The 27,587-nt window shown below is 39.3% G+C and overlaps 1 protein-coding gene across 2 annotated transcripts in view; it reads right to left on the reverse strand.

Annotated features, from left to right (window-relative positions):
* Window positions 1-26,057, reverse strand: part of adcy8 (adenylate cyclase 8 (brain)) — a 64,530-nt gene extending 38,473 nt beyond the window's left edge. The window contains exons 1-2 of one of the 2 annotated variants that reach the window (XM_064346863.1): window positions 23,974-26,057; window positions 2,174-2,323 (exon numbers count right to left, since the gene is read on the reverse strand). In XM_064346863.1, the coding sequence (XP_064202933.1) occupies window positions 2,174-2,323; window positions 23,974-24,843 (1,020 nt within the window). In that variant the 5' untranslated portion in view covers window positions 24,844-26,057. The remainder of the gene's footprint in view (window positions 1-2,173; window positions 2,324-23,973) is intronic. The other variant, XM_064346864.1, reaches the window with a different exon arrangement.
* Window positions 26,058-27,587: the final 1,530 nt, after the last annotated feature.

The raw sequence follows: 27,587 nt of genomic DNA on the forward strand, positions 1-27,587 counted from the left end.
AAAAAACTCTTCTGGTTAATCAGGCACCTGTCATCTCAGCTCTAGCTTTAGTACAGGAAGAACAATATGTAGTCGGTTTTAGAGACCAACGGTGAAAGTCCTTGCCCTCAAGAATTGACAGGGAACAAACCGGCTTTCAGTTGTTATTGGACATGCCAGATTTGGGCAAAGAAAATTGTGGGATGCAGTGAGCATAATGGTGGTGCACCAAACACACCTTATACTGACAGATCTTCAGAGGACAAATTTTTATTTGGACACAAATGTTGAAATATAGTATCACTATTTCTTTGCATGCTTCTGCCCTGCCGTATTAGCATGGCATTGGGATTGTAATTCCCTACTCAAGGGCTTTCACTTGATGATATCTCTCATAGCTTTGATGGTCAAGGTTATGACCCAGGAAATTGACCGATTGTCTGAAAGCGGATGTGCCCCTTGAGAACGAGCAATCAACTAACTCAGTGTTGAAATGAGGTCGCTGCATGCAGGTTAAATTGAATTTCAGCACTCTGACTCTTCACCATGATGTCACTGGGCTCATTATTCCAGGACATCAAATCTGGCTGAGTCATTGTCTTCAAGCACAGACCTCAAGAAGAATATATTCTAAGCAGGGGTTTGAACCCTCCAGCCTACAATTTGTGAATAAGGCACAATAAAGCACAGACATCAATGTGAATGTCATCTGAACAGGTTCAATACCTAATGCCTGCAACTGATATATCTGCCATTAACAGTCACAGGGTCTGATCAGGGGAACAAATCACAATCTTTGGGAATATGCAGCATAGCTGCCATGAAGCACAATTCCTTCACAGTGCTGACAGACCAGTACCACCCACTATCCTAAACAGATGAAGGGAGTTCTGCTGCTGCTTTACCATTGGTGCTACGCTGAACATGAAATAAACAGTGTTGGCAAGTGGGGAGTATCCATTACATAATCCACAAGCGAGAGCTACTAATGCCATTACCGTAATGCAATCCCATAAACGAGCTTGGGCTGCACCTGCGTCCTTGTTTGCGCTTTCCTCCAGTCATTTTCCTCCAGTCGTTTGAACTCCCAACCTTTCAATGCCTTAAACTTGGTTTAATCAACAACCAACCAAGCATCAGGCAATGAGGTTTCATTCGGGAAAGGGCACGTGTAGCCAAAAGAATTTTGTAGAAGTGAAGACTGGCAGATCAAATTTGTTTTAAAGCTACATCAGTCTCCCTTGCGCTTGCTCTGCCTCTGAGCTTCACATGGTTCATCAGAGATTTTTCTGGACCAATCGTGGGAAAGGGCAATGACTGGACAGAGTCTAATGTCTTGCGCTGCAGGGATGTTACACTGTTTGCTTTCCTCGGTCTTGCATCTGATAAGGAGGGAGAGATCATTCGCCCATGTTATTTTCAGTGCCTTCCGGGGGTTGAGTGAGCACCACTCCATTAAAATACTCCCCACACACACACACACACACACACACACACACACTGCACACACCCCCACTTCTGCATTTTATCAAGTGTAGCTACATTCAGGAAATACTCAGCCTTAAAAGCTTTCCACCGGTGTCTCTCACTGACACAGAACGGATACACTCCACCGAGCAAACACAGATATGCATCTCTACCTTCACAGCAGCAAGATTGTCTTTCAGGTCCATGTAGAAACTTAAAAACACAATAGGCTGAGCAGCTATTGATTGGCAATAGGCATTCACAGCTGCAAATGGTGACCATCGGTCTCACACTGAATGTTCAATAACAAATACATCAAGTGTGAATAGCGTATATAAAAAACCCTGAGCACCACTTCTTAGTGCCATACATTATAAAAGCACCATCAAAAGCCATTGTAGGGGAAAAACTTGTCGCACAAGGACAATCAACAGAAAATCTTGATTTGACCCTGCTCTGATAAGCTTTCAAGGAACACACAAGGACACATCTACAGGAACTTCCACTTTCACTATGAATATTTTATAGATCACGATTGTACTCCGTCAGTTCAGGCAGATGAAAATAGTCACTTGTGAGAACCAGCACTCTGCATTCCTCCCTGGCCGAGCCAAATATTTTCTGTCACCACCCAGAGAACTCAGGTGATGGCAGCTCTGTATGAATATTCATGAGCGAGGAGAATGTATTTCTATTGGTTGTTGCAACAACGCAATGCGGCACTCACCTGTCTCTGGTTCTCCGTCTCTAGCCGGAGCCTGGCCTCAATGCACCTCCTGGTCTCCAGGAAGGCCTGCCGTTGGGCCCTATCTGACAGGTAGCTGATGAACATGCCTGCTGTGTTCATGCACATGAACAGCACCGCCTGGGACACCAACTGAGGGCACAGAAAAAAACGGACAGGGTTGGCCATGAAACAGAAATAGTCGCCACTCTTCAACAAACACAGCAATACACCTAAACAACACAATACAGGAGTCATCACCTGCTTCCTGTCGCACATAACATGACAAGAATGTTTGCTTGTGGCAGGAAAGGTCAAGTTCAATTCCTGGCAGATTCTTTTTAAATCTTTACCTGCCCTTGTACAAGTACATTCAAAATTTAAAAACCATGAAACTGCCACACATCATTTGACAGTTAAGAAAAGTTTATTTTGGATTGTTAATTATAGTAATGTAAATACAGTTAATTTTCTTTTAAAGCAAAAAAAAAAAACAAAAAAAAACTTGTTTTTAACTATGAGTCAAAGAGCTGTATTTTCTAGCTGGCACATAGTGTGCTGCCAGCTGTCGCACTGGCAAAATTGTGTTTCGCAATATATTTTGTCACGACTGAGTGGTTTGGTAATTTTGTGACTCGCTAGGCGCCAAAGTGGGAGGGGAGCTGCTGGGGGTGTGTCAGTCAATATCGCATAGCGCAGTGCAATTTTGGCAGCACATCTGAATTTTAGGGTCAGTCCAGTCTGTCATTTGCGCTGTTTGCCACCCGCCTGCCCAGACCAGGTCTAAGGCATAAGGAGCAGGGCATCGTCCAGCAGGTTGCTAACTTTGCATGCGATGTGCGCATGTTTCAGAGTCTATTGAAAATGCAATCATTGGTTTTCATGGATCATTTGCCATTCAATTTGACTTTGTTATAAATCCCAGAAGCATTTTAATCCCTGTATTTCTTTCTATATTCAATTGTTAATGGCTGTTATTTTATTGCAGTGAGATCCTGCATTTTGTTCTTTTTCTTGCATGCGTCTGTAATGAGAAGACTGACAATAAATGCAACTTGAACAATCTTTTAATTTTAAATGACTGTAGTTAAAATGATAGCAACAGCACTGACACTATGGATAGACTGCCTTTATAAACAGACTTTGATGATTAATGCAATATTTTGCAACAATCTCTTTCTGGGATAATAAATGTAACATGTAATATAATAGCATAAAATCAATAAAACAAAAATGTAGAATTAATTAGCATTTGAGTGAAAATGAAGTCATAATCATGACAAATTAGTTCATATCAACATAATTGAGCCAACAAACCATACTGGCAGAAATATTAAAATCAGCTTAAACATACATTGCCTTGCCCAGTATTTTTCTATTTAAAATAACAATATTTGTGCAAAGAAAAAAAAAAAAAACATTTTTGTCATGTATACTTTACAAATTATTGATGGTCACAGAATGTCATTACCATTCGCGGTCAACAAGATATATATGGAGGAACCGGCTGAATTGTAAAATTTTTTACTGAATTACTTAGAAGTAATGCAATCAAAAGCTATGAGCGTACACGTCTGCCACAATAAATAACATTAAGTTTGAGGTGATCATAAACAGCTTGTGTACCATTTAAACATGTTAACATCATCCAATGTTACAATTGCAAAGTATGTGTGGGACAGTTATAACAGAGGTAACAAAGAATAATTGCATAAATCGTTAATATGAGAAATATTTGAGACAAAAGGCTGTTGGTTCTAAAAAGCATACTGTACATGGATGTTAAAACCAGCAAATGATTAGGAATGTCATGTTTTTTATTTGTTATTGCCAAAAACAGTACATATGCGGGACTGGATCAGCTGTGGTTTTGTCATGTTTTAAATACACTTATTTTGTCTCTGTAGTCAGGTCAATGGGGAAGAGAAAACAAACCCCTTTCAGCAAATTTAGATTTTCTGTAGGCTTTACATCATTTGTTGGCCAGTAACTAATCATGTGTGAGGTGGAAACCTGGTTTTACCTGTTCTATACCCTTCTGTATATATGTTCTATTTGCATTATACAGTATACAGTATGTGCAAGTGACAGCCATGGTGCATGGGGAAAGACTTGCTGGTTTGTTACATAGCAATGTCTATCATAATTAATACCTCGTGAAACCTATGCTGATTTGGAACCAGGAGATAAATAATCAAAATAAGTATATTTAAAACATGACACAACCACATCTCATCCAATCCCACTCAGCTCAGTTAAGCCATGCCATTGTTGTAAATTAACGATGGAAATGTGTTATAATTTCTCTTTGTTTCATTTGAGCAACACTGAGTCACACATTTTATTTTATTTTGTTTAATAAAACTTATCGTTACCGTTGTCATTTTTTTCTTAGTTATAGCGCATTGAAGATATTTAGCTACAGGTTTAAAGAGAAATTCAAACTGACCCATAATAAACGTTTCGGCTATGTTATCATTCTGAAGGAAGAAAATTAGAACAAATTCAAATGAATTTCTCTTATTTATGAGATTCGTTCGAACTGAATTTTTTGCAGAAAGGTGACAGCCCAACCGTGTACCACCCACCTAGTGAGAAAAATCTGATTAGTCTATCATTATCCTTGTCTTCCATTGCAGCGGTAGACGACAGAAATTGGCAGCATGCCCTGTGCACGCTTTTAAAGGGAATGAAAAGAGGTAATTTGATTGGCTATTAATAAATGCAGCTGCACCACACCCACTGATAGTACATTCATTGTATCCCCGCCCTGTTTCCAGGAACACCACACGTTTTTTACAGCGCGATCCTCACCTCAGATCCCAAAAATACCAGCAATCACGAGTCATGCCCAGTGCACCACGCTCCAAGTTAAATTTTTAACTTTTTATTCTGCTAGTTTTGGACACAAATGGCTACAAAATCGACAGGGATTGACCCAAACTCAAATAGGTAAGATTGGTAAGATTGTTGAAAAAAACAAAACAAAAAAAAAACATGGCCACAGCCAATTAACTTTCAGTGGGAGCCACGTTTTTGAAAAAATGCTTATAAAACAGAAGTGGTTTGATGTAATATGATATAACTTGGTATTTACACTGACAGGCACACAAAGACTGCAACCCTACAGTACTGGCCCATTGAAAACACGCTGATACTATAGACCTCAAACAAGAGTTGTGAAAAATATTTAAAATATCATACTTAATATTTCCAACTATGTAATGAAGTTATTATATTATATAAAGAAACTATTAAACTTTCCACATGAATAAAAAATAGTAAAATATTGATAATGCTTTTTTTTTTTAAATAGCAATTTAGGGCATTTTTTGGGCCCTGCATTGCTGTATTTAAAGCTTTATAGCTGTACAGCTATATTTAAATTTAAAAATTAAAAAAAAAAATTTAAATTTATTTTTGTCAACCAAGCTAACAACATAATTTGTTCCAAAATACTTCTTACTCTATTTTAAAACACATACTGCCACCACCTAACTAGCTAAATCTTGTCGTTGGGGCAGCATCTCTCAAATGAGCTATAAATATGCTTTTTTTAAAGAAATACTAATTACATTTGAGGTGGGAAAAAGGTAATGGTAATATGTATTCATAAGCTAGTATTAATTTATCAAATGCACATAATGGCTCCAGATAATTAACAGCTGAGTGGCTTGAGGACAGCTAAGCAGCTGAGAGCACACTGGGAAGGAGAGAGGTATATTTTTGGATCTTGTCTCATCCAGGCAACAGCACACCCTTACCTCCTGAGGCTAAATTTGGTGCTCATCCTTCCCCAAACACAAATAGTGGTGAACAGACGCAGAAAAACAAACTGCTCAGTGAAAGCATTCACAGAACGAGGGAAGGAATTACTCTTTGTGGAAGAGAAAACCCTGTCTTCCATTTGCATCCCTTTCCAAAGCATGCAGTGAGGCAACCTTGTTGGGCACAAAGCAAATTTTATAGCATACTGGATAGGCTAACAACTGTATTTTTCATATTTGAAAATACTGTTAATTTATTTGAAAACATAGTCACACACTGGCATGGACTAATGGCTTTAAAAAAAAACTTGTCAAAAGTTTTAGTTCAACACAAGAGGCCAGTTAGCCTATGTCAAACAGAGAACTCTCAGCAACTAATAAAAAATCCAGCCAGAACTATGGCATTCTCCTACTATTTTGATAAAATGTTTCCATTGTCATTTGGTAGATAAGCCAGAATGTTTCTCTTGTGATTAACAATTTTGAACAAACTTATTGTTTGGCTTTCATTGATGATTTCATACCTCAACAGTAAATACGCAAAACAAATATAATTTAATTTGGCCCATGTTCCACAGTTAAGAAAGTGAAGTGGGCAACTAATTGGAACAGGAAATAACAACATAACTTAACTTAAATAACAGAGAGTCTGGTAAGCTCGGTTTTATTATTGCAAATTCCATGAGCTGAATTCTCATGCTCCAGATTTGGGCATAGCAATCAGATGTCATTGTGCCATATCAAAGCCAGTAGTACTTGTTCCGCTCAAGCTGAATTTACAGAGATGACCACCATGTGCAGTCAGTGTGGCTCGTATGTGCCTTGGCATAGAGTCTATGTGCATCTGGAATTCTAAGGGAGGAACACCAGAATTCAATGAGAACGTCAATCAACTCCCACTTGGACGGGACGGATGTGGAAAGGCATCATTACCTCAGGCACCATTCCAGAATATCCCATAAATGCTTGTTTGGGTTCAGATCTGGTGATGGAGATGATGTACAGATACCATCATTGTAATTTGCCTCCAACCACTGGACTGACTGGATGACTACTCAGTTAATGGATGCAATGAAATTTTGAAAGACACTACTTCCTGTATATTAGTCATATTTACATGTGACATACGGTGAAGATGATCATTCAGTACCACTGAGTAACAGCTGATCTCAATGTTGCCTGGTAATGAATTCATCCATACCATGCCAGGAAAATATGGCCCACACATTACAGAACCTTCAGAAGGCTTATTGTTGTGTTTCCATGTTTTCTTCATTATTAGTAAATCAATGCCTTAAATGGATGATACGTGGTATTTATTAATTAATAATAATGATGGAGGGAAAAAATGTACTGGGGGTGGGGGGGGGGGTGGAGGGGGGGGGGATGGAAACAGGGACTGATGAAATTACATGCAACCATTATCAGTTATGTACAATTACTCTTTGCTTGGTACATCCTGAGACCTTGAACAGCTACAAAGGGCAAATGCACTCCCTCGGCAGACCTGGAAATGAAGCAAGACAAGCCCAGACAAGTGTCTCGACACCTGCTACTTCACGGCTCACTAATGCATCTCTGCAAGGCCCTGGCAACACTTAAAATGGAGCACACCAGCAATTAGCAACTTGCACTCCATGTCAAGCAAGATTATACACTGGATCTTTAAAGAGACAGTACGCTTTCTGAAGAAATATAATTTCAGTTTTACTATATGTTTTTTGATCGGCCCAGTTTGTGTACAGTTAGAGATATTTACAGAAGTTACTTGCAATGTGCTGACTTTAGAATTTCTGGTATTGGGACAATCAATGGTTTGAAGTTTAAACCAATAAATAAATAAATAGCTTTATGCAAGCAGCTTGTACAAGGTACTTTAAAAAACATACAATTGTAAGTGAAAACAGTAAAATGGGTATCAAACTGAAAATAAAGTTTCAAGTTTATATTAAAATTCTAAGCTATATTGTCAATATGTTACAGTTAAATGGTGTTGTAGGCATGACATGCAGCAGAGCGTACTAGCTAGCTTGTTGACTTTGTTTTAAGCAGGAGTTAGTGCACTAGCTAATTTGTGACCAATTAGTAAGCAATAAGTAATATTAAAAACTAGTGTGGCAGTACAGTTTGTTCGCCTCAGATAGTAAATTTAGTTTGCTTTCACAAGACAGTAAAGATGGAGGGATAGTAGCTTGGTAGCAATCTAGGTAATGAGCACAAGGTCTATGGTGAAAATTCTCAGCAACCATGACTGTTGCCAGTTTAGGTAATTGCCAGTTTGGAATTCTGAAATATGCATGCAATGTTAAATCAATGGCGACTTCATTTTAAAGCTTTTGTTTTAAACTGTAAATGTTATTGCAGATGTAATAGAGGTAGGCAAGTTCATCGTAGGGAAATTTGGCATGTCTCACTTTAAAACTTTATGAGGCGTTAGTTCCCAGAAAGCTAATGTGGAATAATAAAGATCTGAGAGAACAGTAGTTGACTCCGCCTTGAGCAAGCCAACTAATGAATGATGAATGAAGGGCTTAGATGGACTGAATGGTTATTGTCATCAAAAATTCTTATGTTCTCTTATGCTATTGAATAGGATGTCTAATTGCTTAAAAATGCTGTTAGCACACAAATAAGGAAGCCAGCATGGAGGGGAAGAAGGAAAAAAAGTCAACACTACAGAGCTTACACAACAGTTGCCAGGCTCTGAAGTTAGTTTCCTTACTCTCAGAGGACACAGAAAGCCTGTCGTTACAAGCGTGTTTACAAGACAGCCACTTCAGAACACGGCCTACTAGAAGAGGCTGCAGATAGCCACTCTGACAACGTATTACAATTACAATAATTCTTTGCCTTCGTACCTCTAGGACCATCTTTATAATTGAGGGCTTTTCTTGTAGTACTTGTTCGTAGGCTGTCTACAGAGGGAGAAAAAAACAGGACTGAAATGGGACGAGGTGGCGCATGGTAGCGTTGTTATTTGATAAACAGGACCAAAATAGATGTATCCCATCGGCGTGTTGTTATTGTCAGTGTCTCACTGGGAACACCATCAGATATTTAATTTGTCACTGATCCCCCGCATGGTTAAAGACCCAGTGTATGCACAATGAAAATATAAACATGGAGGCAATTAGATGGGCCATGATGTTTGGAAGGAAGAGCAGCAAACAGAGTGGCAGTGACCACCCATGCACTTATTAGCAACAATGCTGACATGAACGTGCTGGCTGGCTGACAGCAAGGATAATGTGGATAGTAAAACTACTACAATGGCATGGATTCAATCAAAACTCATCAAATGCAAATTTATTTTTGGCTTTCTTTCCAAACTGTGCTTTTAAAGGGGAAAAAGATACACTTCATAGATATATCCAAACAACTTTTTTCTCTCCTTTTTTTTTTGCTTTTCTGAAGACAGGTGGGAGAGAAATTTCTCATGGGTGCAACATTACAAGCTTTCCCATTCACTTCCTGTTTTTCCACTATAACGTCAATGCATTGCATGGCTCACCTAGCTGCTGTCTTATTCATTGTGTGGTGTATATTCATTATCCAATCAGTCTGCATGTTAATTATTAAGTGCTTGCTTTGTAATTTCAATCATATCTCCACCTCTAAGAAAGAATGTACCCAATCTAAGGGCATCAATATTTCAGTGGTATCATTAACTTCATGTTCCCTGCACTACAATGACAGCATAGCCGTCATCGTCTAAAGATTTATGGCTTGGTTCTGTCAAGCTTTAATTTGCCAAGGCTGCAAACAAAGAGTACAATTGACATTTGTCAGACAAACTCCTGAACCACATTTACCATGTTGTTAAAAATACAACTGCACAAAGTACCAGAGTGACATATTCATAATTTTATTTCTATTTTAGTCATTTAATTGAGATTTGATGCATCAAGGGTCTTGCACCCTTGAGGGAAATTATTATCTTGTGCTGAATGCTATTTACTGATAGGGTTGCCATATTTAGAATGTGTCACAAACTGGACAGCATGCATAGCTGGAAACATGGAAGCTGGGCTTTTCTATTGGACCTTGGATTCATCGATATGCGAATTCACAACAAACTACCAGCAAATTTCTTTCATCAATTACTCAAACCTCACATTAAATTGTCTGGTTGGGACCACAAACTGGACCTTTATAAATAAATTGAAAACCAGACATTCTGGTCGAAAACCAGACATCTGGCAACCCTATTTATTGAAAGAAAAATGTTTCTGTGAATAGTCCAGAAAGTTAAGTACGATTTTTCCAGAATCTGTTAATCGATCAAACAATGAATCTTTTTATCCATACGATTTATAAAGTATGAGGAAAATACAGTTGATTGTACTGTACGTGACTGGAAGCTCTATCTCGTGGCCCAAGTACAAACATACTGTAAGAAGTGATACACCCCTATCAAAAACATTAGTGGAGCAATGATTTTATAATGAGAATGAAGAAAGACTGTAAAATCTTTATTTTGTGTTTACTCACTTTGTTCATCACTTTGTTAATTTTGAGGAGTTATTTTGAGAAATGTGAAATTATCTCCAGTTACTCTGACTAATGGATATTGACAATGACTTGGGTCTAATTACTCTGTCGCACCGCTGTTCTTTTACAGGGCATAAATAACAATAAATACATTTCAAATTGATAAACCACTCTCTTGCATGATATATCCCAAGAAAAGATAAACAGCCCTTAAAGGAGAGTCATTGAAAACTTCAATGAAAGCAGACCATTGTCAAGGAACGGCTGTGTCACTTCTTACTTGCCGTTTATCACAGACTTCACATCATTAAGGGAATGCCAGTTTTCTCAATTACACAATAAAATTGCAATTATGCCCTTGACGAAATTGGAATCACAAGTTTGGGACATAAATTGTATTAATAATCAAAACAATAGACTCCATTTAATCCATTGACGTATGTACTTAACAAAGTTTAAGTTAGAAAATGTGTCTAATTAAATACGATTAAGTATTACAGTGATTGTAAAATAGCACACATAAACCTTGAATCAAAGTAAAGGCTGCAAAGTACAATATATGCAGCATAAAACCACAGACTGTACATTTTGGTATCGCTGAAAACTGGAACGAAGAATAAGCTGAGAAAAAGACGGCCAGCTCAAATTGACATTCCCTGCCACTGATCTTTCCACTCCCACATCCTTCCATTTGTCTTCCATTGTGATCTTGGTCACTAGACACCTGGTGGCTCACGCACAAAAAAATAAAAATTGTAATCGATTTAGGAATTGATCACTGTCCTCTCCTCCAGGCAAAGACTACTTCTGACATTTGGTGGTGTCTGGAAGTGAAATCCATTATTGCATGAGTCTCTTGCAATATCCTGTGGGCATCATTGATTGTATAGACAATGATGGCCTTAACCTTAAAGAGATGAAGGCCAGATAAACCGAGATGGACATGGTGCCATTAATGTCACAGCAGAGATCTGGAGTCAGTCTGAACCATACAGTATAGTCCTGCTTTAGGCTACAATAAGCCTTGAATTTGACTGGGACACTGACCAGGTTCCTTTACCACAATGCAAATTGCTCACGTGCTTTTAGAAACACAACTTCCTCTTGAAATCTTTGACAGAAAGGGACCAATGTATTCATTTCTGTGGTATTACAAACTAAATAAATATAATTTAATGAAATAAAAAATAAATAAATACATAACTTGCCATTTCATATAATGATCTTTAATCATACTATACCATTGAACATAAATCCCTTATGTCCCTTATGTTATGTTATGTTAAATGAGATCAAAAATGAGAAATACTTTGGAAGACTATTTGAAATACTGTACAACAGATCCATTAAATTTGCCCAGGTGGGAGCCATGTTGTGTAGGATTCTGTTTGTCATTTCCAGCAAAATAGCTCAGCTAGTCGTAATGACTCCTGGTGGAAAATAACCCTCGGAATATCAGGTGTGCCAAATGATTGCCTGGACCTTCCTTTTGGAGGCAATGAAGCGCCTACTCATCTTACGGTGTTGTGTAACCCATTGGTGGTAAACCTATACTCTTGATCCAAATGACAGGGTAGACTCCTTCTATCGGGTCGAGCTTTGACCTTTCTCTTAGGGCATAGGACCAAGGCCTTCAGGGATTTATGAGAATGCTCTCTGAAACTACACTCTGCACTCTGCCATGCTCCCTGTTCTACGAGATACAGGGAATTTGCTCTCCATCCCACCTCCTCACTTCCCCTGGGAGGTCTGCGTACTTAGTGCTCTGTCTGAGAAAAAGTCATCTAACTGCTAAATACTTGGAAAGGTGGGTATACTATATATATATATATATATATATAAACCAGCTCTAAAATGTATCAAAACCAGTTTCTTGAATTTCAGTGCATACAGCAATCCGTCCATTTTCATTATATTGCATTACATTACATTAGAATCACTAAAGCAGATTCTCTTATCCCGAGCTAAAGTGGAGAAAATCAGTGTCTCAGGAATACAAAAGTGCAATATCACAGAATGCAGAGAAGGCCAGTTTATAATCAATGCTAGTAAAGATGACCAGAAAAACCAAACATAGGTGTTGTTAACAAAAGTAGATATTAAAATCAGTGTTCATACATATAACAAGGTTGCAGACTATCCCACAATGCCAGTGCAAAAGAGCCACTTCCTGGTACCTGTGGATAACCGTTGTACCAAACGAAGCACATGCCATCAAACAAAATCACTCGCAGAAGTGCTGTAAGCTTCTTATGTGCACACAGTTCACATTCGCTGTCTGCACAATTGACACAAAGGAAAGTACGCTTTAAACAGTTCATAATCCCCTTAAAAGCTGGCCCTAGGGAGAAGGGCAGGTGATGCACAGAGGCTATGATTTGGTCACTCAAGATAACCCCGCAGGCAGCACAACGTGTTCTTCCGGGGGGCGGATCCCCTCGGGACCTACATCGGACTATAGGGAGTCATTGACAGCGCATTCATTACAAACTACCAGTAAAATTCTCCCAATTACTCTGACCGGACATTACAAGCCCATAGCTTGCTTGAACAAAGCGTGCATGACGTATCTCCGCTCAAAAAAAGAAATCATTGGACAGTGGTGGCCTACCGTGTGTGTTGCCTAGTTTAACTATTTCCAAAATAAAGTATAATTGTACCTGTATTGGCATAAAAATAAAAGAATTTGGGCAGTATCATATCTGGACAAGGAAAATTCCCAGTTTTATATTTAAAACACCATTAGGCCGATCCATTGGATACTGAAAGCAAAATTTCCAGCCTAAAACGGCCCAGATTTATTATGTGCAAAGTTCATTATCACGTGAAAATATAGGCCAAAGCAAAATTATATAGAAATTTGTATTAGTGTAAAAGTAAAATCATTACACCAGTATCATACCTGGACAAAATCCCAGCTTTAGATTTATACCATTATCCTTGCCTAAAATTGACCAAATTTATAGTGTCACCACCATGACTGCTCTGCCCAATGTGAAATGCATTGGCAAAGTTATCGTGTTACTGTACTATGACGCAATATTGCATATTTATGTGACCATACCACAAAATATCGAGTGCACAGTTGTGTCTATATAAGGAAAGGGGATGCTTAATGTCATGAAGTTCTCAGACTGGCCACATTTCATGTCTATCAAGTGTACCTGTCTGTCAGGCAGAAACCGTATCGAAGAACCAAGGCTAGTGCTAGTAATAAGCAAGAGCACATAATCGCAAAGGGCATCACACAATTATGCTGAATCAAAATGTTGATCCTATTCAGTAGCATTTTTAGTATTTTCAGTATTTCTCTAATCGTTTCTGATACCATTTTGACTGAAAAGTTATAGTACATTTGTGATTTGATTAGTACTCCATTACATTTGATATAAAGCTTTCAGTGAAAGGATTTGGCATCACATCAGATTTCACTTCTAGGTACTAAAATGTGAGGAGTGATATTTTGGCAGCATTTTGAAGGCATTTGGCACTACATTTTAAGCTAAGAGACCAGTAGATGGCAAGAAATCTGTTTCCTTCATGCTTGGACGGAGTCTCAGAAAACCACAAATAACCAATAATAATAATATGTAGGTTTATAGATAGATGATGCTGTACTGTTGAAATTAATTTCCAGGTGTTGAAACTTTTGCTTGTCTGGGCCGTGGATGTGCTGCCACTCCGGGCCATGGATGTGCTGCTTCGCTGGGTGGTGGATGTACTGCTACTCTGCTATATGATTCTAAATGACAATCACTGCCCGTTAGAGTGATGTCAAAAGAACATTAGTGACAGTGACTCAAGTCCTTGTTCAAGCACAGCGTCCGACAGAAGCTCCAGTCGCAGGACAAATCACCACAGACAAGGCAGTAAATGGGAGGAATGGAACTACAACATGTCAATGTACAGTTTGTTATAAATGTAGAATAGTAGCATTATTTGTATAGCTGAGCATATATTGAACAAGAAATGTTGGGTGGCTCGTCCTGTTACGGAAGTGCTCTAGTGCATAGTTGGACCCCAGGGGCTGAGATCGAATCCAAGCAATGCCAACTGTGGCTACTAGTGGCTACATTACTAGTCCTGCAGGGTGACGCATATTGTGGTGGTAGTAGCAAAGCCCAGTGTTCAGCTGGGATCCTGTTGCACTCTAGCGACCGCTGTGGTCAATTTAGTGACCACAGTCTGCTTGCTAAAGCTGCACATAAAATGTCTTCCTTAGACACTTTGGGCTCTATTTTCTGGCCAGCGCAGGGTGTGTCGCAAGGCGTCGCACTGGCAAAATGGTATTTTCATCATGGATTTAGATGTGTCTGAGCCATTTGGTAATTTCTTTGGGGTATGTCAGCCAAGATCTAGAAGTAGACTGCAATTTTGGGGCAGGTTTTATTTTTTATTTTTTTATTTCAATTTTCCAGTCTGCCTAATCGGTGAGTTATTACCTCTCCTCCTGCCTGCTCAGACGACGTCTACGTTCCAGCCCAGCATAAAACGGATTGCTAACTTCAGGGCTATCCCAAGCAATGTGTGCATGTTCATAGCTATTGAAAAGCCAATCAACAGTTTTCATGGATCAGATGCTGTTCCACTTGATTTTGATATAAATCCCACAAGCAGGAAAAATGCATAGTACTTGGCATTCATTGTTCGTTGTCTTTTTTCTTTTTTATAATTTGAATTCCTGTACTTATTTCTGTTTTTAATTGTTTATGGCTGTGTTTATACTGTGGTCCCTGGAGTACTGCATTTTATTCTTTTCTGACAATAAACACAACTTGAACAATCCTTTCATTTTAATTAAGTAACTGTAATTTAAATGATAGCTACAGTACTGCCACAAATGATGTTTTATGGATTAGGCACTTATCAGTGCCTAATCCATAATATGTAATAAATGCAATATCACCATAAGACAAAAATGAAGAAATTATGAACATTTGTGTTAAACAAATAATAGTCATTCACCTTCCTATATATTAGTCCATACCAACATAATTGGGCAGTCTAATATATTTTATTGTTGCAAATTGTATAATCAGCTTGAACATTTATTTCTTGGTCCAGTATTTTTATACATAAAATGATAATATTCATGCAAAACAAGAAAACATCTTTTGGCTTGTATACTTTCTTTCAAATTACTGATGCTCACAGAATGCCATTACACTTGTGGTTGAAAAGATAACTGTTTTGAATACGTGTTACAGATGAAAATGGCTCAGAGAAACAACAGAACAGAAGAAATGTCACAGATAAAGGTTTTAAGAAAACTAAACTACATAGCATTTCCATAATTTGTGCCAGTACTGTATATGCAAGCTACATACATTAACTGCATTAGTTATCTCCTCAAGCTAATTCAACATAATCTGGAAGTGCTCAATATCAAACAAAACGATAAACAACCAGCCATGTTATTGTTTTGTCTGGAGGGTATATCATTAGTTAGCCTAAAAATGAAGTTGAAATACGTGGGTCATGCTATCCACAGAGACAAAATAATAACCAAGGAGAAAGTCGCTTGCAAAGACAACTGTTCATTATTTCTAAAGGAAACTGCTCAGTCCAGTTTAGTTTAAGTGAGTAATGCCATTCTTGCGAGTTAATTATGGAATCGTGCATTATAATTTTTTCTTTTGTTTGAGAAAAAGTTCATACAGAGTCATTTTGCTGCTGTGAACGTGATCACTGCCATTGTTATGATCTTCCCTGATTTTATTTTGTTTAATAAAACTTCTAAATACTGTTGTCATTGTTCAAATGCGCTATGCTATAACTAATAATTTAGCTACATTTTTAATGGGAAATTAAAACTGATCCATAATAAAGGTCAAGGGAATGTTTTATTTAAATTCTGGCGAAGGAAAATTCTCACAAATTCAATGAAATTTCTAAAGAAACCTCTGATCAATATACATCTCTTCCATTGCAGTCATAGACTACAGACATTGGCAGAAATTGGGCACAATTATTAAAGGGAATGAAAAGAGTTAATTTGATAGACTATTAATGAATCCAGCTGCACCACACCCACTGATAATAAATCCAGTATAATCCAGCCCATGCGCTATGAGCTGTATGCTCCTCACCAGCATTCACTAGCCACACCCAGTGCGCCCACGCGCTGCGCCAATACCTGCACCCACGTGCCGTGCGACATTGATTCCAGAATAGAGAGCCCTGAATGTCTGTGCAAGCTTGATTTGTGGGCTGCAGTGTGAAGGTGTGAACAGAAGCAGCTAGCAACAACACATGCTTTGGAGAGAACGCGCGCTTGTCTACTGTACACTTCTCCTGCAATGACTGCAGAGACTGCAGGAGAAGTGCAGCTGTACACAACTGGGCATTCCAAACTGGGGAGAAAATGTAAGGAAATCATTCTGAAAATGATATTGAACTACTTTTGTAGTTTTCTCAAGGCTGCAATGGCAGTACTTTACAGTACCTTGGACTCAAAACTGAAGGATTCAGACTGCAAGATCTCTGCTCATTAATACCCTGCTTGTTTACTCCCACACATTGACGATTTTGGCCATCCATAAAGGCTATTTCTATTAGCGAAATATATGTCAAGTGTATATAACCACAGCAATAGTTCATTTCAGTAATCATCAAATTGGCCTTCTAATTTACCCATGCTGTCTCAGACCTTTTGCTAAAACCACAGATTCTTTAAAATCACCAGATTCCCACCACCAACATTTCAGTTTATAAAAGGAGATTCTGTATTACTGTACAGTACATCCATTACCATTATATTAAACTTGGCCACAGCATTTAATGACTTTCCAAATTGGAATGTTTTTCACTACACAGCAGGGTGACAGAGCTTTCAACATTAGGAATATAGAACTGAGAGTCTGGTGGTCCAACTTAATCTGCGACAAGACCAACCTAACTGATGCGTAAGGACATTTGTTTCATCGAACACAATGCTACAGCATCCAACCTGTTTGGCTAATGATCTGGCAACCAAGATCAGTCACTCAGCTGGACCTTCGGCATCATGATTAACAGTCTTTCCCTGTCCACTCTGGACTAACAAAGAATATTGACTCATGGAGTGTCTCTATCACTGAAAACAAAAGCATTAAACAATTAGCTGCATGCCAGTTATTCAGCACTGTTGTTATAGCTGTCCATTTTTTTCCTGACATCCGGTGGAAAGGGAGAGGCAAGCAGGATGAACAAGCACCGCCATACATAAGGAAGAAAGACTACAAAAGCCTGCCAGGAAGCAGTTTATGATTCAGTGCAACAAAGAAGAAAGGATGCACAAATGGTAATTACGGAGAAGGGGAGAGATGGGAGGGAGGACTCACAAAAGAGAGAGAGATAAAAGGAAAATGCAAGGATGAGGGTCTGTCATCAGCTTAAGCAACACTGCAGAATCAAAACTGGGGGACGGGGATGTCTGCAGGTATCAAACACACACAGATGGTGAAATTCTTATCTTTCCCAACAAACCTTGCCCCCTGGGAACACATTTCAGAGCAGTGGAATGTGTTCATGAGCTTGCAGGGCTGACACCATGGAAACACAGTTACCCAAAGTAGATTGGTAACTGTGGAACTTGATGTGCAAATGAGTTCGAAGCAAAAATAGTCTGAACATTTTAAAACTGTACAAAGCATCAACATAAATCTCCAACACTCCTATAAAATTCAGTAAACAGTGCATCAGGGGCTAGTTGCACCATCCATGTGTTAATGTATTTACTTGCAAATGTTCATTCATGGTCATTTTCACAGAAAAAATGGTCATTCTTGTTAAATCAACTATAGTGTACCCTTTACTCTGAATTAACACTGAAAATGTTATGGCATTAATTGTAGGACATTGCAGATGTGATGGGAGAGTACTGAACTGTGTGCGAGTCATTTTTCAATGCATGTGGGGCACATTCAATAGCTTCTTTTTTATTCACTGTGCATTTATCTTACTCATGACAAATCTGTTTACATTTCATGTGTATAGCGTTTGGCACAGTACTCAGTGGTGGCTACCACTGACAATTGAATAATTAAGCCCTGGAAGTCCAAAACATTGCAAATGAAACCCTGGAAGGCTATGCTTTATAACCAAGGCATTCCTTTATAACTTAGACACAGAAACATATTCCACCATAATAGCCTATTTGCGTGTAGAATATTACTGTGATATTTCAAACCCGAAGACTCAGCTGTGTGTCTGACTTAGTCTACATTATACATCTAAAAAGACAACTTGTGTCTTCTGGAATCAAACCATATTGTGTAAGCATCATTATGGGCTGTTTTGAAATAAAGCTTATTTTCCACGTTGTGAATATTAAGTTAAGACATGTCCTTATTAACACTGATTCTGTGTATCATACTTTTGAAGCAAGATGGAAAATAATGTTTCAGCCTGATTCAGTTGTGCCCTGTTCACAAATTTGCCACATAAACTTGCACCCACCACATTTGGGAGGCGAAATAGGGGCCACACCACCATAAATGTAAAATGCAGAGAGTACCAATCAGCATTGTCCAAGCCTAACCCGGTTTGGCAAATCATTTTCATACATAGTTTCATACAAGGGATAGATCAGATAACAATGTGAAGCTGACTGTTGCATTTTGTCCTTTTGTGCCCCCATAGAAGTTCTGCATTTAATCACAAGGAGAGTAAATCCATAGTGTCCAAAAGCAGAGATGACTATCATACATGGTGTCTGGCCTACAGTGTATGCTTTATGTATGGGGCATAGGAAATGAACAACACAGAACTGGGGAGCTTATGATATATTAATGCAATGCGCTGGATGAGAATATGATTCCCACTGAGATTAACACTCAATAAATACCACATGTAATTGTGACTTTGTATACTGTACTGTAGCCAAAGCCATGACACATCCACCTTTTAACCTTTCCATTTGTGCCTCTGGGTAGTACTTTTCCTGGTACCTATGGTATTAAATCTGCTTACGATCCCGCTGCATGGGATAAAGCTTGTGACTCATTACTGAAAACAGCATTGCCCAAATCTGTGCTTAGTCAGCATCTTCTTGATGTCTTTGTGCCAGCATGTGACATTCTGCTGTATTCTGTACTAAGCTCATGCGTACGGCAAGACCTGATGACCTCATTGGTAGTCCGTACAGGAGCGGATGTGACCGAAGTGATGCCCACATGTGTTCATGGCAGACGCAGGGAGATGTAAGCCCTGGAGGTGCCTCAAATAGGCATGTTATGCACATGAGTGGTTATGGGTGGCTGGCCAAGCACAATATTAAGGATTTAGTCTTCCTGAAGCAGGTGTCATATTATCAAGCTGGTGTGCTCCAAACCCTAGCAGCCATGAATACTGACATCCCTGCCATCAGCATCCTGATAATTACTTTCCTTCAACCCTGTGGCAGTCATCACGTGTTTGTTCTGCTATAATTATGTGGTCCCTAGAATTCAGCATTTACCATCACATGCAGAAATATTAAAATAGTCTTGATCAGGTGTACATCTGCGCATCTGTATATCATCATATGTGCAATTATTCTAATTGGAATATAGGAAAATACCACAGTTAAGACTTTTTCATACATTTTAAGCTTCCGCACATTATAGAACTAGAAGGAATGTGCTCAGTAGAGTGCAGACCTCCACCAAGGCACAACAATCTCCCCTGACATGAATGTGCAGAGCAAATGCATAGGCAATCCAGTCATTTTTTTTGAGACATGTTTGGCCTGATGGTGGCGCTAGAGGAAAGGCCATGGAGACACCAAAATAACTGGATATCTTCCTCTTAGAAACTTGAATGTGCACAGCACATTTTATGACAATCTGGGCATTATTTCTCCAAAAATGTTTGTCATGGATGAATGGATAAAATGGATGGATGAAAGGATGGACAGACGTCATTAAATAACCTCCTTAGCAGAGGTAATCACAACAAGAACTTTTAAATTTCTTCCAATTCTAGTGGCCTATTCCAAAGACTGTAGTGCAGCAACACTCCGATACTTCAGGAGGGGTGTTTTTCTTAGGAAAAGGACAAAACTGTTAAGGACACAATTGTTAATCATCTGTTGAAGCCTAGGCAGAATTTGAAATGAACCCCTCTGTGCAATAAATGCTGAGCAGCTCATGGTATCGATGTGTGTCCGAGCAGAAAAGGCAGGAGGGAGTGAAAACATCATTGACCTGGTCTAATGTTTTCGCTATTTGGAAAGTTTGTCAAACCCCAGAATATTTATATTCACACGAATGGCGTGATTAATTTAACGGTTCAAGTGGCGTAAAAAAAGCAAGGCCTGTCGATGATCTTCTGACAACACTGAGAGATATTTCCACTTAAAATAATGACAGAATCACATTGAGACATGGCCTTTTGAGCTGAGTACTCGTAATGTTACTATGATGACCAAGGGGGGCCAAATGTAGCAGCTCACATATATGCTCGTGAAGATCTCATAGGGTAATTTCATATAAATCCATGGGAATGCATTTGGTTAGATGTATCAAGATTGTGCAGATCAGCTATGAAAGGGTTTGTGATTGGTGGGTACATTTAGTTACAATATGTCTATGATATTCACATCATGCAGCTTAATAACTCCTTAACACAGTCTGAGTATGTGTGTCCTCTGAAATAGTACTCAGATAAGGCAGTTTTTTTTGCCGTAATTTATGCAAAATTTTGGCCGTGTTCTGTGTCTGCTGATGCATATTTTTATAAAGGTATGAAACATGAAACAAGCATAAGCCTAATGTGAAAGAGCAAAATAACATAACTCACTGTTTAAGAGTAGAAACCATCACTAAAACACACTTTCCATGCCGTCCTGCCCTTGCAGTATATTGCGCTTTTGTTATACTCTATTTCTGTTTCATTTGTGGACTGTTAATGGATGGCACTGTTTCTGCATTTTAATGATGTTGTTTTGGGCACGGCAAGCTTGCCTCAGATCTTTTGACTCTCTACTACTGATCTGGTCCATGCTTTGATTTTTTCCATTAAAATGCAATGAGCACTACTGTTGCTTTTCAGTCACAATGCTTAGTCCACCCAGGAACTTCAAGTTCATCACATTGGACTTTGTGAAAACACATGAAGAGCCAGTGATGCATGCATGTACAAGACAAATGACTCTATCCACTGAACATATGAGTGTGTATATGAGTGTGTGTGTGTGTGTGTGTGCGTGTGCGTGTGTATTACCACTGTAGTAAAATCCAAGGATTAAACGGAGAACTGGTCATAGAAATTAAAATTTTGACTTTATAATAAGGAAAAGGGAGGACAAAATCAAACTTCAACAAAAAGGCAAAGATAGCAGATTAGCCTGGCCTGAAAAGGAGATTTATCCTATGGCCGGAAAGCCTTCCTATTAAAAAAATAAAAAATAAAATAGTACCATGACTACCACAATGGTACCATGGACCTTCTGACACTGTTCTGAGATTATCATCATTATTATAATTATAATAATACTAATTATTATTATTGTAGTTGATGTTGTTAATATTCAATGAGGACTATAAGTACACAACGAGAGCAGCTTATTTAAAAATGAGCTGATCGCAAATAACGTTATCTACCGTCACCACTATATTTATGAACATTTCGGAGCTACGAACGACCTCCATTCCGTTATCCGTGAGATTCTACCGCCTGTTTGCATGCCGGCCTGTCTGAATAAGGTTTCTTTGTTTCTATATATGATAATACTGTTGCATCCAACATAGCAGATCCACATAATCTGCGCATAATAATTTCTGACCTGTGTCAATGCGATTTAAATAAGAATGATAGGCTAGAGAATAACACCTAATACATACGCCTTAATGCCTAGAGTACACCAAACCGAATAGCCTATCGCTCCTACGTAACGTTGACCAACACCGAACAGAATCAATCGTATGATTGTCTGTACTGTAGGGCTCTGCAGTGTATATAAATAATAAATAACTCAAATTAATTGACTGACAGGACAGACATGCATCATAATCACAGACAGCTTCCTGCAATCATCGAAATACATTGCTGTCCTTGGACACAGAAAGCAGAATAGCCTGCGTTGTGTCTGCCACTATTCCAGCAATCAAAATGATCATTAACCACTCCGTCAAAATGCCTGGGCTGCTAAACTTAAGCTTTTGTGCTTTTGAATGCAGCTCAAAGCCATCTAACGTTCTCTGTACGTCACGGTGGCACTTCGTGGCACTGATGACTGCAATGTGACGTTTTCGCTGTGTTGGCTCTTTTCCCGACCCACGCTTTATCCCGGCAGTGCCTGTCGTGGCCCTTTGTTGGGCTTCCTGGATTATCCACTCTGATAATGAAAAACTACTGAGCCCCGCTGGTCTTGATTGATTGGATGGAAGCGGCACAGCCCTCTCGCCCAGGTGCATGATGTCAACAGCAGAGATTTGTGCAGCCCGGCATCTCTCTCCTGCACATCGCCTGGCTAATGCCTGGATCAGACCTCTTATTTTTAGCAAGGAAATTCAGCTTTTAACACAGAACGGTTTATTCAAAAGCTGTGCTTTTGCACATATTTTTCATGGTATTAGTTTAACGGGTTTGCTTCGTGATATTCCGTGAGTTACTGTATTGCCTGGTTTGAAACTACGGTTTCAGTTAAATAGATTAGAGCTCTTCTTGTGATCTTGATCTCGATTATTTCGTGTAGCCTACACAGTACAGGTAGTCTACAGAATATTTAGTTTCCTTCGCTGTAGCCTGCTGCGTGACAACTTCTTAGAAAATATTTCCTTGGTATTTGCACCCATATGACCTTATAAAAAAGTAGCCTACAGAATGCAAAGTAGGCACGGATTATGACACACAGTTACGAACAAAAAAGCATTTCGTATTTGTAGACATGCATGCTATGTAACAATTCATGAGAGATTCTACTTTCCGCGTGCCTGCCTGCTTGCAAAGAAAAGGAGAACAGGTTAACCCTACAAGGAAGCAACGCCCGTTAAAAATAATACTTATCCTACCAGTAGGGGGAGCTACATATTTATATCACTTCCTTTCTCAAAAGCCCATTTCAGCACCTCTTACGAGGACAGCTCTCTAACGCGCTCGTTGAAACCCACGAGTTCAATGCAGATATTTTCTCAACAATGAAATTCAACACTACAGTGTGAATATGAAAGTTATGGAAGGGGTCAGCTCTTTGGTTCATTACATTGATTTCCAAGGACTAAATTCTGTTTTTATTAACATGCACTGCAACATTTATTAGTGTTAAATGAAGGAAACTGCCACTTCCCTATGATTTGCATTAAGTCACAGAGCCAATCAATCGAGAATAGTACATATGTTATTCGGGGTAACTACTCGAGCATGGAATAATCACAGGAATAGCATATCCGATTACATTTATATAAAGAGCTCTCTTTGTGATCCTAAACTGATGAGCGCTCAACAGCAATTTCTCACACATGCATTCGTGGTTTTGATACATCGGATTAAGTCCCCTCAGAGCGTGCACCGTCATGTGATTTCTCACTCTTCCATGAACAGTTAGCAGTTAGTCTGAAAGCGGGATAGAGGGTTTGCACTTACCTGATTTGTAGATATTTGTGCGTTTTGGGGGATAACCAGTTGTACAACAATGTGAAGAGCCGACGTGACCAATCCTGCCAGAATTGCCCATGTAAGCGGCAAAGGAAGCATACTGTAAGTGGCAAAGAGGGTGAAAAGTACGTATCCGATCCCGTCTCCAAGAAGCCCATAGCCCAGACCAGCTGCCAAAATCTGCGTAGCCATAGCCACCCAAGTCACCACGCCGCTGTATTGCAAATAGCTGTGAGAGGTCGTGTCTTTCCTAACCACCACTAAGGCACAGATCACTACCTCGATACCAGTGAAGAACCCCAATAGCATGCCTTTTATAGGGTCCATCGGCGCCGAAGCCAAAGTCAGGTGTAGAACCAAAAGGGTGAGCTTCGTCACCACGTCCAGTATGTTCATTACGACTACCGATTTGCGTCTCTGACCCAAAAAATAGCGTTGATAAAGACGTTCGAGGTCCCTCGATTTGAAGGAATTTCTTAAGGTGGGGAAAATTACACCCCTGTACGTGTAGCCCCAGTTCAGAAAAAAGTCGGAATTGCTTGGGGCGCAGTCAATTTGTAGAAAACCCAAATCGCTGCTGGCCCTTTCGGGGAATACTTTGGTACCCCCGTTGTTGTGTCTGTCACTCACTGAAGTCCTGCCAGCCGAATGTTTCCGTAAGCTTTGGCCGTAGGAGTCCTCGGGAGTCGTGGATTTCGCGCTACTTTGCTCGTGAATGAAGCGCTGCTCGGTTATATGTCTCACGGCGTTTTGCCAGAGCAGCCTTTTGGGTCTCGTGCTGCTGTTGCTGGTTGGAGTTTTGTTAATGGTGTACAGTTCCTCGCTGGCACTCGAGCATCGAACTTCGGACAATTCCATTGCGTTTTTCCAATGGTCGTCGATGCTGTTCGGTTTATTTGTTCACACAACCACTTAAGAGTTTGAAGAGAGGCTTCTGCCTTCCATTCTGTACCAAGGACACGTCTTCCTTGGGGTGTGTCAGACGGACTTGAATAAGAGTGCAATTGCGGGCAATAAACTTGCACGCATTTTCGTAGGCCTTTTACATACAGTAATTCGGCAAACGATGCAAATCATTTCAGAATAACACGTTTACGTTCAATATTAATGAAAAAGATTGCTTCATTGCCAAATACAAAGCTGAGTTGCCAAATATGAATGGTCCAATGACCATGTGCCGATTGTGTACTCCATTATAACAGATGACATGGATGAACGTCTATATTAGATCTAAACGCATATAATACATACACACATTCAGGATTAACTTTCTGTAACCTATGAGACACTTTTTTTAATGAACCCGCAAAAAGTGCACACACGTTTGCATATTAGAGCAACATAAAAATGAACAACTGCGTTAATTTCGACAATAATTGCATTATGCTCATTGTCTTATGTGTCGCAGCTCTTGGCAATGCTGTCTATTTCGCAACATGCGTTTACACATGGGGAAAAATACAGTCAGTGAGCATAGTTTTTACCATGGTAGCTGCATCCTTGCGCTGGAATTATCAGTCTGATCGCCATAAGATGACTCCCATAAGATCTGACAGGCTTTCACACTCCCAAAAAAGAATTTTCAACTTGACAAGTGGGCGACTGGCTCTGCTTTTCCTTGTCATTCCAGAAAAAAATAAAGAAAAAAATTGCTATCTTACAACGCCTCGTCAATTTCGCACATCCATATATGTTTCAATCAGCCGACTTCTCAATTTGACTTGACATTGCAGAATATTACATCTAGTGAAATGTCGTTTAGCTGGACATGCAGACGCAACTGGCCGACCCAGGACAGTGATGAATAGACCGCACGCGCTTGTCTCTTCGTGATGAGTCAGCCTCCGTTCAGCTGAAGAGTTGTCCTAAAAATATAAAATAAGAACAAACGGACAAATCCAGGTATTATCCGTCGTTAACCACAGAGCAAAGGACACATTCATTGCTCAGCATGGTTACTTCTCCATAGGTTTGTAAGCAGCGGTTGCTGCCTTTCCTCTTCGGACTCGAATTCGTATTAAGGCGAGTAGATTTGCGGGAGAGAAGTCCTGGCCAGCGGAGGTAGGACGAACAGTGTCTGCTGCGTCTATCTGACGTCATCTGATCTTTCTCTGTTTAACCGGAGCGTTCCTTTTGTCTTTCATCATTGCCGCAGCTGACAACGCAAGAGGAGGGGTGGGAAGGTGGAAAAATAATATAGCAGAACAGGGAGAGTTTATTTTAAATTAAACTTGAATTTAAGATAAAACTCGAAATATTTCTGAGACGTTTTTCCTCCCATCGAATTTGAGCTAAATCGTTTCATGGAAAACTTGCATGGGCGGCCGCAATGACCACACAATGTCAACCGACTGTCATCCAAGAGCTCAGTATTTTTCATCTTCTGATAATAGGCTCATAGTATTGATATTATCAATATAATATAAAATATCGACGCCAATGTGGTTATTTTTCTCTCGTTCATGTGTATATTCATTTACACCTTTAAAAGCTACACCGTCCGTCTTTTCAGTGTAGTTCCAACACAATATGAGCAATTCGGCTGGTCTCGCATGTGCTCCAATAAACTAATTGTTTGTCCTTCGGTCCGGCGTAAGAGAGTACAGGTCAGCTATGTGTCGATAAAATGCTATATTAACTAAGACAGTGAGTCTGCAGTGTCATGAGGACTTTGGTACGTTTTTATGTTATTTTTCTTACACTTTTCTTTGCTAAGTGGATGGGCTACAGTATAAACAAGCAGCGTGCTTTAAGAGATGTAGCCTACTGGAATATTATGTTTGCAAAAGTCAATACTTATCATTTTGTACATGATTACATTAACATCAGCCTATTCATATTCATTTGTTCAAAATTAATATTTGTATTGAAATAGAATTTCCATTTGTTTTGTCGCTGTGTAGGCCGATAGAGATCTAGATTCGGCACACAATTACATATTTATATAAAAATACATTTCTACATCATTTTTAAGATCATTAAAAATTTTTAATACTTTCTGCGTACACAACAAATTTTGACCTTTGGAATAAACTCCCGTAGATTTAGAATGAATTCAATTTGAGTGTACATGTGTGACCATCGAATAGACTTAGCCCAAAGTTTAATTCTTTTTTCTTTTCTTTTCTTTTCTTTTCTTTTCGTTTCTTTTCAGGGAGTTGAACTGAACTATGGGAGTCAAAATATTGCTTCAAAATAAAGTTAAATATTACTACGAGTTTATTTGAACATGAACTTTTCAACACCATTCACTCACACACTCATACCTACGGACAATTTAGAGTCTCAAATTAGCCTAACCTGCATGAGGAAACCTGGAAGAACCCCACGCGGAGAATATGCAAACACCACACCGAGAGGCCCTGGCCGGGATTCCAACGCATGACTTTGAGGAGACAGAATGTTCTCCTCTTTCTGCAGATTGTTCAACTTGATATGAAAACACGCCTGCAAAATCGCAGCTAACGTTACCGACAATTCAATCTTACCCTGTCATTCCCTTGACTTCTCGTTGGTGAGGAGGCAAGCACGCTATCCTAGTCCCTGTTTTTTTTAGTCTGCCTTGAATCCAACCTTGAATGAGAACGACGTTTCAGAAAGTA

This window comes from Anguilla rostrata, chromosome 8 (genome assembly GCF_018555375.3).
Source record: "Anguilla rostrata isolate EN2019 chromosome 8, ASM1855537v3, whole genome shotgun sequence".
NCBI classification, from domain to species: Eukaryota; Metazoa; Chordata; class Actinopteri; order Anguilliformes; family Anguillidae; genus Anguilla; species Anguilla rostrata.